A 15,732-nucleotide genomic window follows, 5' to 3' on the forward strand; every position below is an offset into this window, starting at 1 on the left:
CAGGTCCCAGTTGTGTACCAGGCCGAGTATACGCTCATTGGCTCCACTGGTGGGAAGAACAGAAAAACAGAGTATCTTTCAAATTGTGAGAAATTGTTAAATGCCTATTTTTCGGCTATGGGCACATGGTCTATGTACCCTTTCTCTTATATATCTATTGTCAATCCTGCTCTGTGTCTGGTACCTACACCACACTCTACATTTAAGAGTTTAGAAGAATGAGAGGGAACCTAAATGAAATGCACAAAGTTCTGAAGGATAGGGATGGGCTATGCTGTTCTTTTTGATGTAACATACAAGCATTGGTGTAACAATAAAGATAAATCAATGTACAGGAGTACCTGACCATTATCGCTGCTGCTGCTGCAGCAGACCAACTAACAATCCTGGGCCTACTATATCCTAACCTGTGCTGAGACAGACCTGATTGAGAGCAGTTTGAGAAGTGCCCTCACATTGGGACAGAGTGCGTGCTGAGAGACTGTGTCCACTGGTTGGGAATCTAAAGCTCTCTCAGAAGGAGTCAATCGCTTGTGACTGAGATGAGGAGGAATTGCTGCACTCAAAGGGTTGTAAATTTTGGGAGCGTTGCATTCCAGAGGGTCATGGCTGCTTAGTCATTGACTATTTTCAAGACTGAGATTTTTGGTTTCAAAAGGATCGAGGGGATAAGCTGAAAAAGTGAGTTTGGTGTAAAGCTCAATCAGGAATATAGCGAAGAACAGAGCAGATTCCATGGATTGTATGTCTTTCTCTATCCCAAGTGTTGTGGAGGTTCAGTTATTCAGTATATTCCAGACAAAGATCACTCGATAATAAAGGTATCGGGGCATCAGGAGATCACATGGGAAAATAGTGTCAAGGTTGAAATCTGCCATGATCTAGTTGGGAGGTGGAATATGCTCAGGGGATGAACAGCTTACTCCTGGTCATGCTCCCTATATTTCTTCTCCTGTTCCTGTTTCTAATAGTATGACATAAAACCCTGCAGCAGTACAGCTGTACAGCTACCAGCCTCACATTATAACCAAGCTGACTGAGAGCTCATCGCTCCTGAGCAGGGTGGAGTGGCTGCAGGTTGGGATTCCAGTGATCTGCACACTTGGTGGACCTGCAAGGCAGGCTGGAGCTGGAGACGGTTTAGATAGGAGTTATCGGGATGTTGCTGGGAATGGAGGGTCTGAGTTCGAAGGAGAGGCTGGATAGGCTGGGACCTTTTTTTTACTGGAGCGTAGGAGGTTGAGGAGTGACCTTATAGAGATTTATAAAAGCATGCGGGATATGGATAAGATGAATGGTGTCTTTTCCCTAGGGTGGGGAATATGAAGACATGGGGGTGAACGATTTAAAAAGGACATGGGGGCAATTTGTTTTAACACCCAGAGTTGTTTGTGTGTGGAATGAATTTCCTGAGGAAGTGGTAGATGTGGGTACAGTTACAACATTTAAAAGACATTTGGACAAGTACATGAATAAGGAATATTTGGAGGGATATGGGCCACGTGCAGGCAGGTGGGGCTAGTTTAGTTTGGGATTGTGGTTGGCATGGACTGGTTGGACTGAAGGGTCTGTTTCTGTGCTGTAAGACTCTGTGACAAGTGAAGCTATCAACAGCCTACCTAGGAGATAACCAGCTTGTGATTGGAAGAGGCAGCACCTCACATTTTCTGGTTTCTGATTGGTCATTGCCATGAACCAAGAATTCTGTTGGAGTTGGGGAGGTTGGGGGCAAATTTGTCTGCGCTCCCCTTGTATTTAGAGCACGAGGAGTGGGACTAATTGGATAGCTCTTTCAAAAAGCTGGTAAGACATGATGGGTGGAATGGCCTCATCCTGTGCTGTTTGATTCCACAAAACAAGTTGTTCAAGAAGTAGTGCTGGGAAACCCACTCAGTAATGACCTGTTGCTAGATTCTATGTTATCAATATTCTGGTGTATTACTTATAAAGATGATACTGCTGGAAGGAGACCTCCCCACAAATACACCTTAGGAGTGGATCAATGGAAACAGGAATGGCAGTGGGCCATTCTGCCCCTTGAATCTGCTCTATCATTCAATTAGATCTTGGCTGATCTATCTCAGCACCGCCCTCCCCACTATCCCCATATCTCTTAATGTCTTTTGTATCGATCCAGTTCTGTCTTGATTATACTCAATGATTGTCCTCTGAGATATAGAATTCCAAAGACTTACCTCCCTTGGTGTGAAGACATTCCTGTTTATCTCAGTCCTAATGGAGTATAATGTGGGAAAATGCAAAGTCGCTCATTTTGGAAGCGAGAACAAAAGAACAGAGAATTAGAAAAATTGCAACATAAAAAGAAAAGAGTCTTACTGCAACTTATATCGTACAATGTGTCTGTAAAACATGGAGAAAGTGAGGACTGCAGCTGCTGGAGATCAGAGTTGAAGAGTGTGGTGCTGGAAAAGCGCAGCATGTCAGGCAGCACTTGGGAGCAGGACAGTCGACGTTTCAGGTATAAGTTCTTCATCAGGAATGTCATTTATCTCTCAGCCACCGCCATCCTTCCACCACATGGTTCACTATGATTTGTGATTGGATCTTCAGCCTAATCGATCATGCCATTTGGCGCTGTCTTTGACCATTAAGTCCTGGAGTGGGACTTGCACCTGGAACTTTACACTTGGAGGCAGTGACATTCCCTACGATACACATGACCTCCTACACTGCTGTTCCTATCCTCCAATGGGCTTCATATCTGCTAAAAGTCATGGTATTTTGTCAAATACCTTTTGGAACACATTTTGGAAATCCAGATATACAGCATCAAGTGTATCATCCTAACAACCCAATCTATTTTACTGATCTTGGGCCATCAATTTCATTTACTCTACACAGGATAAAAAAGAATCTCATTCTCCCTCGTGGAAGTGAGAAACATTCCCTTTGCATTTGGATCAATATTTTCCATACGATGAGAAATTGGGAATTGTGGAGGAGCAGAGAGAATTTGGGGTTCAAATGTAAACTGAAAATGTATTGTTGGAAAAGCGCAGCAGGTCAGGCAGCATCCAAGGAGCAGGAGAATCGACGTTTCGGGCATGAGGCCTTCTTCAGGATCAACAAAAGCTACTGTCCAGTTAGAAAAATGAATTAAATAGTTGGTGGCTTTTGTCTTAAGAGGGCTGTGACAGAAATGGGCAGAAGTTATGTTACAGCAGTACACAGCGAGGTAGACCCCGTCTGAGGGAAGTGCTTTCAGTTCAATACATCCCACTGCAGGAAGAAGAAATTGCCTTGGATGGGGTTCAGTGCAGATTCACGAGAATGATGCTAGGGTTTAAAGAGTTAAGTTTGTGTCAACCAAGCTTGGATTGTATTCAGTGTAAAAGAGTAAGGGGTGGTCTATCTGAAATCGCTGAAGAATTTGATAGAGTAGTTAGAGTTAATCTAATTCCATTCACTGAGGGGTGGGGGCATCCAGGCCAAGGGAAGGAAGCCTTTAGATTGATGTAATGGTGAGGTCGGAAAATATTTCTATATAAAGGTTATGGAAATCCAGAACTCTCTTTCCTATCATCTGTTGAACCTGTGGTAAAGGAGAAAATGGATTAATAGCTTCTCATTAGGCAGAGGGAGATGAAGGATCTTGGAACCAAGGTATGTTGATGGAGTGAAGGTTCAGGCCAACAATGATGTAATGGAATTGCAGAACAGGCTTTAGGGCTGAATGGCCTCATCTTGTTCTGGTAGACTGAATGGTAGACTGCATTCAGAAACAAGAAATGAGATGTCAGCGTGCTGTTCATAAAATTATTCCAGGACAGTGTCCTGCCATTCTGTGTGTTGGCCTGTTCTATATGAGGGTGACATTGCATGGTGTAAAAGGTGAACATAGGTCAGCATAATGCAGCAGTGGAACAAACTGTTCTAGATCGCCATGGTACTGCAGTGGGTGCTGTCTATTCTATCCAAATAATGCAGCCTAAATACATTGGGTTCTTGATAAATATGGCACTGCATCTTGCACTTTGCTGATCCAGATCAGTTTGATGCTGTTTAGTGTCGCACTGTTCTAGATCATTATCTTGCTGTACAATGCAATTTGTTATTCTGTCCTGTGTGATAAAGTCCATGTTGAAGGTAGAAGGGTGCCAGCGCCCGACCCTGTCATGGCATTGTGACCCTTTCCAAAGAAAAACACGCATCCAGCCCAGTGAGGGTGGGAGCCGTGGGGAGAAACCACTCAGCCTGAAGCACCTGCCCCTAATAGGAAAGCCGGCCCACCAAGGGACCTCCCACCTCAGACACAGGCTGTGTCTGCTTGGGTTTCCTCCGAGCGCTCCAGTTTCCATCCTCAGTCCAAAGATGTACAGGTTACGGTGAATTGGCCATGCTAAATTGCCCATAGTCTTCAGGGATGTGTAGGTTAGGTGTATTCATCAAGGGTAAATATAGGATAATAGGGTAAGGGAATGGGTCTGGGTGGGTTACTCTTCAGAGGATCGGTGTGGACTTGTTGGGCCGAAGGGCCTGTTTCCACAATATAGGAATCTAAGTTCGATCTAAGGAGTGAGGCTGAACATTGGGTCCCCCTTAGAGTCTCTGTCACAATCTCTATCACATCAACGTAACCTGTAACTAGTTGTTAACAGGCAATAAACTTTACCTTGTTAACTACAAGATTCTCTTCTAGTTAGACCAGGAAGTAGTTTTTCTCTCCCATAGTGACCAAGCAGGCTCTGGTGTTTCCTGCATTTAAAGGGGATGATGGTACAAGTTTTTACAAATACATTAAGGACAAAAGGGTAACTAGGGAGAGAATAGGGCCCCTCAAAGATCAGCAAGGCGGCCTTTGTGTGGAGCCGCAGAAAATAGGGGAGATACTAAATGAGTATTTTGCATCAGTATTTACTGTGGAAAAGGATATGGAAGATATAGACTGTCGGGAAATAGATGATCCTTCAGATCAAATGCAATTCCAGGTTAGTGCAGTGATAGTGTTGTCTCTGGATCAGTAATAATATGGGCTTGGGAGAGTTATTGCTGACCACTGGAAGAGGAAAGGTTTGGAGGGATATAGGCCAAGCACAGGCAGCTGGAACTAGTTGAGTTTGGGAACATGGTCAGTGTAGGCTGGTTGGACGAAAGGGTCTGTTTCCCTGTTTTATGACTCGCTGAATAATCAATGACCCTTCTTCTCTCCCTAACTTTAGAGGATCGTGGATGAAGTTGAACAGAGAGCCCCCCAACTGAGCAGCTGTCAGGAGAACCTCAGGGAGTGTGTCCGAGTCTTCAAGGTAAGGCGTCAGGGGGAGGGGTGCATGGGGGCATGGGGGCGACCTGAGACTCATCTGTCCCAATGGAGCTGGTTTAAACTTACAGACATCAGGGCAAGGGTTGTCAGCAGTACCCCTTGACAATAATGATGTCAGATGGGCTTCTGGGCAAATAGTTTAGGATTTGGAAGGAGTGAGACACGCCAGAACCGATGGGTCAGACGGAGCATCAGCCTTGCGGGGAAGGGTGAGCACACACAGTGTGTGCGAGCACAGAGAGAGTGTGGGAGCCACCTTCCCAGCTCCTCTCCCCACTCCTGTCTGCCACAGTGCTGAGAGAAATGGACGCCGAGGGGCGAGACACAAGGAAAACGGAGAGGTGGCAAGAACCTCTGCACCCGCTTTACTCGAGAAGCAAGGACAGGATGCAGGGAACACGTTACCGAGACCCGCTCCCAAAACGCTCGATTTCAGACCACTGGCTCTGCAAACTGCAGCTTCTCAGCCTCACCCTCGCATGTGTGAGAAAGTCCGTGTCGGGGGCAGAGGGGTGCCAGTGCCCGACAAAAACATGCATCCAGCCCAGTGAGGGTGGGAGCCGTGGGGAGAAACCGCTCAGCCTGAAGCACCGGCCCCTAATAGGAAAGCCGGCCCACCTATGGACCTCCCACCTCAGACACAGGCCATTTCTGCTTGGGTTTCCTCCGAGTGCTCCAGTTTCCTTCCTCAGTCCATAGATGTACAGGTTAGGGTGAATTGGCCATGCTAAATTGCCCATAGTGTTCAGGGATGTGTAGGTTAGGTGCATTCATCAGGGGTAAATATAAGATAATAGGGTAAGGGAATGGGTCTGGGTGGGTTACTCTTCAGAGGATCGGTGTGGACTTGTTGGGCCGAAGGGCCTGTTTCCACAATATAGGGAATCTAAGTTCGATCTAAGGAGTGAGGCTGAACATTGGGTCCCCCTTAGAGTCTCTGTCACAATCTCTATCACATCAATGTAACCTGTAACTAGTTGTTAACAGGCAATAAACTTTACCTCGTTAACTACAAGAGACTCTTCTAGTTAGACCAGGAAGTAGTTTTTCTCTCCCATAGTGACCAAGTAGGCTCTGGTGTTTCTTGCACTTAAAGGGGATGATGGTACAAGTCAGGAGTGGGATGGAATCCTCCCCTCTTCCCTGGATGGGTGCAGCTCCAACAACACTCAGGAAGCTTGACACCATCCAGGACACCATCTTGATATTTGAAGAACGCCTCCAGTTCTGAAGAAGGATCACTGGACGCAAGACATTATTTCTGCTTTTTCTCTCCACAGATGCTACCAGATCTGCTGAGTTTTTCCAGCAATTCCTGTTTTTACGATTGAAAAAATAATAGCATGTTGGTGAAGGAGCCCGCCTAGCAGCACAGTGGCTCAGTGGTTAGCACTGCTGCCTCACAGCACGAGGGACCCGGGTTTGATTCCACACTGTCTGTGTGGAGTTTACATGTTCTCCCCGTGTCTGCATGGGTTTCCTCCCACAATCCAAAGATGTGCAGGATAGGTGAATTGGCTGTGCTAAATTGCCCATAGTGTTAGGTGCATTAGCCAAGGGTAAATATAGGATAGGGGAATGGGTCTGGGTGGGTTACTCTTCAGAGAGGTGATGTGGGATTGTTGGGCCGAAGGGCCTGTTTCCATACTGTAGAGAATCTAATCTAAAGAAAAGCTCGAACACTGGTGAGAGGGTCACACAAACTCAGTCAGCACATTGTAGAAAGGGAGGACTAGGGGAAGGATTATAGTTGCGCCCAGCTGATATTTTTGAATTAATGTTTGAATAACTTCAGTTTAATGACATAACTAATTCAACTCCCTCTGTTCCCTTCCCCTGGTTTAATGACAGACCCAATCCAGTCTCTCATCCTGCCCTCTGCTCCCTCCCCCATGTAAGCCCAATGGTCCAATCCAGGGCAGGTTTCCCTCCATCTGACCTCTCTTCTGACTCTCTCATTGCAGCAGTTGGAGCTCCAGGCCGCTTTGTTTAACGCAAGCTTCGAACCGAAGCGTGTTCTCCACATGAAGGCACCCCAGGTCGCTACCTTCCCCTGCTCTGTTCATGAAGAGGTAACTTCCATCACCATGATTCCCTTCTTCCGTTCTTTCCCAGGCTCCAGTTTTTGTGTGTCATTAGGGAGCGAGGGGTCAACTCTGGCAATTGGGTCATTCCCCTTCAATGCTCAACCCAGAATCAACACCAAGCAGTTAGAGAGTCAGAGAATCATACAGCACGGAAACAGGCCATTCGGCTCAACTCATCCATGCTGACAAGGTTTCCTTCACTGAACCACTACCATAGGCTCATTTGGGGCCCATATCTTTCCAAACCTTTCCAACCTGTGTATCTGTCTAAATGCCTTTTAAATGCTGTAATTGTACCAGCCTCCACCACTTCCTCTGGCAGCTTGTTCCACACACGTATCACCCTCTGTGTGAAAAAGCTGCCCCTTAGGTCCCTTTTAATCTTTCCCGTCTCACCTTCAACCTATTGCCTCTAGTTGTGGACTCCTGCACAAAGGGGAAAAGACCTTGGCTATTCACCCTATCCATGCCCCTCATGATTTCTTTAACCTCTATAACGTCACCCCTCAGCCTCTGATGCTCCAGGGAAAACAGCCCCAGCTTCAGGTATGGTGGAAGGGGAAGGCATTGGGAATAATGTCCAAGAATGTGGGCAGGGGAGCTATAACTCTTGCCTTGTGTTATATAGCTATCCCTTTCCATCACTAAAGTAAACGTAACCAAGTTGTGGTCACTGTCAACAAAGTGCTCACCCAACTCCAAATCTAACACCTGGCCTGGTTCATTGCCCAGTATCAATTCCAATGTGGCCTTGCCCCTTGCTGTCCTATCTGTATACTGTGTCATGAAACACTCCTACACACATTGGACAAAAACTGACCTGTCTAAAGTACTTAAACTATAGTGTTTCCAGTCAATAATTGGAAGTTAAAGACCCCAATACAACTACCCTATCATTCTCATTCCTATCCAGAATCATCTTTGCTATCCTTTCCTCTACATCTCTGGAACTATTCGGAGGCCTATAGATAACTCCCAACAGGGTGACCTCTCCTTTCCTGTTTCCATACTACCTCAGTAGAGGGTGGCAGTATTACTTTCTGCCACGGTAATACTGTTCTTGACTAACAATGCCACACCTTCCCCTTTTACCACTTTTCTTGTTCTTACTGAAAGATATAAACCCTGGAATCTGCAACAACCATTCCTGTCCCTGCTCTATCCACATCCCTGAAATGGCCACAACATCAAAGTCCCAGGTACCAACCCATGCTGCAAGTTCAGCCACCTTATTCCAGCTGCTCCTGGCATTGAAGTAGACACACTTCAAACCACCTTCCTGCCTGCCACTACCCTCCTGCGACCTTGAAACCATATTTCTGACCTCACTACTCTCAATCTCCAGGACACTGGAACTACAATTTACGTTCCTATCCCCCGGCTGAATTAGTTTAAACTCTCCCAAAGAGCATTGGGAAATCTTTCTCCCCCCACCCGGATACCGGTACCCCTCTGGTTCAGATGAAGACCATCCTGTTTGTAAAGGTCCCACCTTCCCCAGAATGAGCCCCAATTATCCATGTACCTGAAACCCTCCCTCCTGCACCATCCCTGTCGCTACATGTTCAACCCCTCTCTCTCCCTATTCCTTGCCTCGCCAGTACGTGGCACGGGTAACAAACCAGAGATAACAACTCAGTTGTTCTAGCTCTAAGCTTCCACCCTAGCTCCCTGAATTTCTGCCTTAAATCCCCATCTCTCTTCCTACCTATGTCATTAGTGCTGATGTGGACCACGAGTTGGGGCTGCTCCCCTCCCCCTCAAGGATCCCGAAAACATGATCCGAGACATCATGAACCCTGGCACCTGGGAGGCAACACACCAACCATGAACCTCTCTCCTTCTCACAGAACCTCCTATCTGTCCCCCTGACTATGGAGTCCCCAGTGACTAATGCTCTGCTCCTCTTCCTCCTTCCCCTCTGAGCAAAAGGGACAGACTCTGCACCAGACTCCTGTGCCTCCTGGCTTACCCTTGGTAAGTCCCCACCGCCCCCCCCTTCCCAGCAGTATCCAAAATGGTATACTTGTTATTGAGGGGAATGGTCACAGGGGATCCCTGCAATGACTGATTCTTACCCCTTCCGGCAGTCACCCAATGATGCTGAGTTCATTCAGTTCCAGCTCCAATTCCCTAACGCGGTCTTTGAGGAGCTGGAGTTGGGTGCACTTCCTGCAGGAGCTGCTGTCCCTCACATCAAACACCCCACAGGAGGAACAGTGCTCAGCCTTCGCTGCCAGCCCTATTAACCTCCTTGACTAAGAAACGAGAGAGGAAACAAGAAAGCTGACCTGATTTCTCCCCAGTGGTGTACAGTTAGAGGTGAGTGGGTGGGAGGTCCTACAGATGTAGGGCCTCGGGTTTAACAAACAGCCAACTAGTGGAAAACAAAAAGAACAAGCCCAGAAGCTTCTGCACTCTGGCAAGTTTTTAAATGGAGAATTTACTTTCCTGACAGCCCCCTGGTTTCCACTCTCACTGCTCCAAAAAGCCTCAGTCAGAGACTCCCGACAGTGTGGAAGCAGGCCATTCAGCCCATCGATCCCCACCAACCCTCCAAACATCACCTCAATAACCTGCATTTGCCACGGCTAACACACCTAACCTGCATATCTTTGGATTGTGGAAAGAAACCCAGGCAGACACAGGGAGAATGTGCAAACTCCACACAGACAGTTGCCCGAGGCTGGAATCGAAGCTGGGTCCCCAGCACTGTGAGACAGCGGTGCTGTCATCACTGAGCCATCGTGCCACTCTATTATGGCCACCTAATATTTCACAATGTAGACGAGTGCCCATTTTTGCTTTGTAGGTCTCCGGTACTTCATTATGCTAAAAGCGCTATGCCAATATAGGTTGTTGTTGTTGGTGGAATGTTAGATGAACCAGAAGGGGCCATTCAGCCCAGCGTGCTGGTCCTGGTTGTTTGAAAGAGTGATCCAATCAATGCCACTCCTCTGCTGCCTTCCCCATCACCCTGTCTTCCGCTCTCTGTAAGTATCCAGCCCTTTTCATACGTTCCCATTGAAACTGCTTCCTTTAAGGCAGTGAATTCCAGATCTCAACATGTCCAACTACCCTCCAACCCTAGTAGCCTTTTGGTCAATTAAAGTTTACCTCTGCCTGATGGCTCTCTGCCCATCACATAGCCACTCCTTTCCTCCTTTCTGTCAAACACTTCACAGAGTTGAATATCATGGTTGAATTCCCCCTTTAACATCTCGGCTCTAAGAACAACCCCAACCTCTCCATGGGATTAAGGTTTCCCATCCCTATACCTGTCTCGGGAATCTCTTCCATACCTTATCTAAGGTGTGTAACGCCTTCCTAGAGTGTAGTGCCTAGAACTGCCAGCCTATCTGTGGGTCTAACGAATGTTTTACAACACATCTTCCATGAGCCCAATGAATCAGAGTCAACCAACATTCTTGTATTACTCTCCCCTGCCCCCAGGTGGATAACACCTCCCTGTGCTGAGGAGGCACACCATTTGGTCTCACCCCGTCTGGTCTAACCCCGTCTGGTCTCCCCCCGTCTGGTCTCCCCCCGTCTGGTCTCCCCCCGTCTAGTCTCCCCGGATCTGGTCTCACGCCATCTGGTCTCCCCCCGTCTAGTCTCCCCGGATCTGGTCTCACCCCATCTGGTCTTCCCCCCCCCCCCCCCCCCCCCCACCCTGTTTAGTCTTCCCCCATCTAGTGTCCCCCCATCCGGTCTCACCCCGTCTGGTCTCACCCCGTCTGGTCTCACCCCATCTGGTCTCCCCCCCGTCTGGTCTCCCCCCGTCTGGTCTCCTCCCATCTGGTCTCCCCCCGTCTGGTCTCCCCCCGTCTGGTCTAACCCTGTCTAGTCTCACCCATTCTTGTCTCACCCCATCTGGTCTCCCCCCACCCTCTGTCTAGTCTCTCCCTGCCTGGTCTCACCCTGTCTGGTATTCCCCCCGTCTGGTCTCCCCCGTCTGGTCTCACCCCGTCTGGTCTCCCCCCATCTGGTCTCCCCCCGTCTGGTCTCCCCCGTCTGGTCTCACCCCATCTGGTCTCACTTCATCTGGCCTCCCCCCGTCTAGTCTCCCCCCATCTAGTCTCCCCCCATCTGGTCTCCCCCCGTCTGGTCTAACCCTGTCTAGTCTCACCCCGTCTGGTCTCACCCCATCTGGTCTTCCCTCATCTAGTCTCACCCTGTCTGGTCCCACCCTGTCTGGTCCCACGCTGTCTGGTCTCTCACCCCCCAGCTGGTCTCCCCCCGTCTGGTCTGCCCCCGTCTTGTCTCTCCCCATCTGGTCTCAGCCTGTCTGGTATCCCCCCAGTCTGGCCTCACCCTGTGTCGTCTCACCTTGTCTGGTCTCATCCCATCAGAGTGTGGTTTACTGCATTATAACACTAGGTACAAATAACATTAACTAGTTAGGCCCCGTTACAGCCGGGCCTGTCTCCAGCAGACTCAGGCAGGACTAACTGTCCCTGCAGTGAGGATACCACCAAGGTGGGTATTTTGAGAGCAGCTTCGACATTAACTCTTTCAGAGCCATCACCTTCTCAACATTTACTCCATTCGAGAAACAACATTAAGGCTGACACTGCAGTGCAGTATTGAGGGAGTGCTATTGTGTCAGAGGTGCTGTCTCTCTGATAAAATGTAAATGGAGTCCTGAGTGAGTGGGTGTGAAGGATCCCACAACCACTCTTCAAAGAGGAAGCAGGAAGCAGTATCCTGACCAATATTTATCCCTCATCCCTAATTCGTATCCATGGGAGCTTGCTGTGCACCGTCCCTTAGATTTTGAACACAGATTCCGGGTCAGAGTTGTTTCACTGGCTGTATAACACTGTGGGATGGACCTGCCCTTTCCCAGTTTGAACTGTTGTTCTCCTGCTTGCAGTTTGATGGCTTGAAGCAGCAGTTCATCACCATCCTGAGGCTAACACGATGCTATGTGATCCACCTGCGGGATCTACTGAGGATTAGACACCAAAAGAATCTGTTCCCACTGAGCGCCAGGGACAGTGTGGGACTGATCGCTCCCCTTCGTGACACACCCCTGTAACGGGAGATTCCGGTTGGATTAGAGACTTGATTCTGCACCTCACACCCTTGGCTGTGGAATACATGAGGCAAGGTTTGATTTATATGTTATCCAGAAATTCACAAACATCAGAGACAATACTGCACCCTGAGACAACATGGAGCAAGCTGTGCTCTACTTCAGAAGGACATGTTAATCGGGGAGAGAGAGGATTTCTGCAATTGGGTCTGAGCACTTGGAGAGAGTCACGGAGTTTGTTTAGTACTTCCCCCTCCCTCGGGACCTCTCCTTCAGGAGATGACAAGTGGAGCATGAAAATACCGTTAAAGCCAGCCCACTCCCCAGTCACTGCATTCCTTCCCGTTTTCAATATGAATGCTATTCCAAGGTGCTCCTTCAGTGGGTTCAGAGAGGGGTCACACATCCCATAATACCCTTCAAAGACAAACCAGGGAACTGAGGTCTCCAGGCGGGCTCCCCTCACCTCCACGTCACAGAAATAGCTCGATTGGTTTGGCATCTGCCTTTGCTGGGGACTGACATACGGCTGGGCTTTGTCAGGAGGTGATGGCCTTGTGGTATTATTGCTGGCCTGTTCGTTCAGAGACCCGGGTTCGAATCCTATCACGGCAGATGGTGAATTTGAATTCAATAAACGCAATTTGAAATTAAGAGTCTAATGATGATCATGATTGTCGGAAGAATCCATCTGGGTCACTGCTGTCCTTGAGGGAAGGAAACTGCCATCCTTGCCTAGTCTGGCCTACACGTGACTCCAGACCCACAGCAATGTGGTTGACCCTTAACTGCCCTCTGGGTAATTACGGATGGGTAATAAGTTCTGGCCCAGCCAGTGACCTCCTCTGAATGAATATAAGAAAAGGAAAATGGGTTGGAGAATTGTGCGCTGTGAGATTTCCAGACAGGACTTACTTTGAGCCAATTAGTTTGAGGGTTGTTGAGCAGGAGAGCTGGGACCCTGGGTGAAGGAACCCCCTAGTAGTTTAGTATCATCAACTGCCAACAGTACAGATGTCACTACATTACTGTGAACACAGGAACATCCCTTGACCTTTAAAATTGCTTGATTTTTTTTAATAGCCCAGCTTACTGCTGTGTTGATGTTTCTGCCCAGTGTTCCAGCAGAACCCAGCACAAGCTGAGGGACAGTATCTCAGTCTCAACACTGAGGTCACAAACTTCAGTATGTCTTCCATGTTGTTCCTCCTGCTCCTCCCCTCCCCTGGCTGTAAGGGAGCCTGTGTGCACATGTGTGTATGTGTGGGCATGTAGATGTCATATGCGTGTTTGTACATGAGTTTGTGAGGGATTGAATGAGGATTGAGCTCTCACACCGGCTCACAATGACCTGCTCATTGATGCCCAGTTTGGGTTCCCACAGGGCCACTCAGTGGCTGACCTCATTACAGCCTTGGTTCAAACATAGACACAGAGCTGAATTCCAGAGGGGAGGGGAGAATGGCAGTCCTTAACATCAAGGCTGCGTTCGACCAAATATGACATCAAGGAGCCCTAGCAAAACTGGAAACAATGGGAATTGGGGGCAAACTCTCTGCTGTTGGAACCATACTGGCATATAGGAAGGTGGTTGTGGTTGTTGGAGGTCAGTCAGCTCAGCTCCAGGACACCTCTGTCGGAGTTCCTCAGGGTAGTGTCCCAGACCAACCACCATCAACTGCTTCATCAATGACCACCCGCCCTCCCCACCCCCCCACCCCATCATAAAGTCAGAACTGGGGATGTTCACCAATAATTGCACAATGTTCAGCACCATTGACAACTCCTCAGATACTGAAGCAGTCCATGTTCAAATGATTTGGAGATGCCGGTGTTGGACTGGGGTGTACAAAGTTAAAAATCACACAACACCAGGTTATAGTCCAACAGGTTTAATTGGAAGCACACCAGCTTTCGGAGCGACGCTCCTTCATCAGGTGATTGGGGAGGGCTTGATCGTAACACAGAATTTATAGCAAAAATTTACAGTGTGATGTAACTGAAATTATACATTGAAAAATTGATTGTCTGTTAAGCCTTTCATCTGTTAGAATACAGTGATAGTTTCACTTCTTTCATGAACAGCTAACCCGAGAATGCAACTTTAAAAAAAAAGGGTTTTGTGATTTACACATGAAAGAAGTGAAACTATAACCTGGTGTTGTGTGATTTTTAACCATGTTCAAATGCAACAAGATCTGGACAATATCCAGGTTTAGGCTGACAAGTGTTAAGTAACATTCACATCACAAATGCCAAGCTATGACCATCACAAATATAACACCAGCTCATGGAACATTCCAGAACGCAGGTACCAAACAATCCCACCGCCCCGTGGCCGACCAGCTCCCACTTCACCCAAGGATATGCAAGTCCTGGGCCTCCTCCACTGCTAAATCCATGTCACCCAAAGCCTGCAGGGAGAACAACTCATCTTCGTCTTACCACATGACATCAACGTCGACTTCACCAGTTTCCTCATCTCCCCTCCCCCTACCTCATCTAAGATCTAACCATCCAACTCAGCACTGCCCGCTCCTGCATCTACCTATCACCTTTCCGGCTACCTTCCCAGCCAGACACCCCCATTCCTGATGAAGGGCTTCTGCTCCTTGGATGCTGCCTGACCGGATGTGCTCTTCCAGCACCACACTTTTCAACTCTGATCTCCTGCCTCTGCAGTCCCCACTTTCTCCTTACAAATCTAATCAGCACTGCTTGGCATTCAGTGGTGTTACCATCACTGAATCCCCCACTATCAACATTCTGGGGGTTATCATTGACCAAAAACTTAACTGGACTCACCACATAAGCACAGCGGCTACAAGAGCAGGTCAGAGGCTAGAGATACTGTGGTAAGCACTTCACCTCCTGACTCCTCAAAGCCTGTCCGCCATCTGCAAGGCACAAGTCAGGAGTGTGATGGAATACTCCCCACTTGCCTGGATGGGCAGCTCCAACAACACTCAAGAAACTTGTCACCATCCAAGACAAAAGCAGCCCACTTGATTGGCACCATATCCACAAACATCCACTTCCTCCACCACTGACACTCGGTCGCAGCAGTGTGTATTATCTTCAAGATGCCCTGCAGAAATTCACCAAAGATCCTTAGACAGCACCTTCCAAACCCACGACCACTTCCATCTAGAAGGACAAGGACAGCAGATACATGGGAACACCACCACCTTCAAGTTCCCCTCCAAGTCACTCACCATCTTGGCTTGGAAATATATCACCGTTTCTTCACTGTTGCTAGATCAAAATCCTGGAATTCCCTCCCTCAGGGCATTGTGGGTCAACCCACAGCGGATGGACTGCAGGAA

The 15,732-nt window shown here is 48.2% G+C and overlaps 1 protein-coding gene across 2 annotated transcripts in view; it reads left to right on the plus strand.

The window, feature by feature from the left end:
• Positions 1–13,060, plus strand: part of LOC122540526 (uncharacterized) — a 35,918-nt gene extending 22,858 nt beyond the window's left edge. Inside the window, exons 6-8 of one of the 2 annotated variants that reach the window (XM_043676391.2) lie at positions 5,181–5,264; positions 7,246–7,353; positions 12,245–13,060. In XM_043676391.2, the coding sequence (XP_043532326.2) occupies positions 5,181–5,264; positions 7,246–7,353; positions 12,245–12,409 (357 nt within the window). In that variant the 3' untranslated portion in view covers positions 12,410–13,060. The remainder of the gene's footprint in view (positions 1–5,180; positions 5,265–7,245; positions 7,354–12,244) is intronic. The other variant, XM_043676392.2, reaches the window with a different exon arrangement.
• The last annotated feature ends 2,672 nt before the right edge of the window (positions 13,061–15,732 follow it).

Source organism: Chiloscyllium plagiosum, unplaced genomic scaffold, assembly GCF_037043375.1.
Source record: "Chiloscyllium plagiosum isolate Xiang-an unplaced genomic scaffold, Cpla_swu_hap1 HiC_scaffold_29, whole genome shotgun sequence".
In the NCBI taxonomy this organism is placed as follows: Eukaryota; Metazoa; Chordata; class Chondrichthyes; order Orectolobiformes; family Hemiscylliidae; genus Chiloscyllium; species Chiloscyllium plagiosum.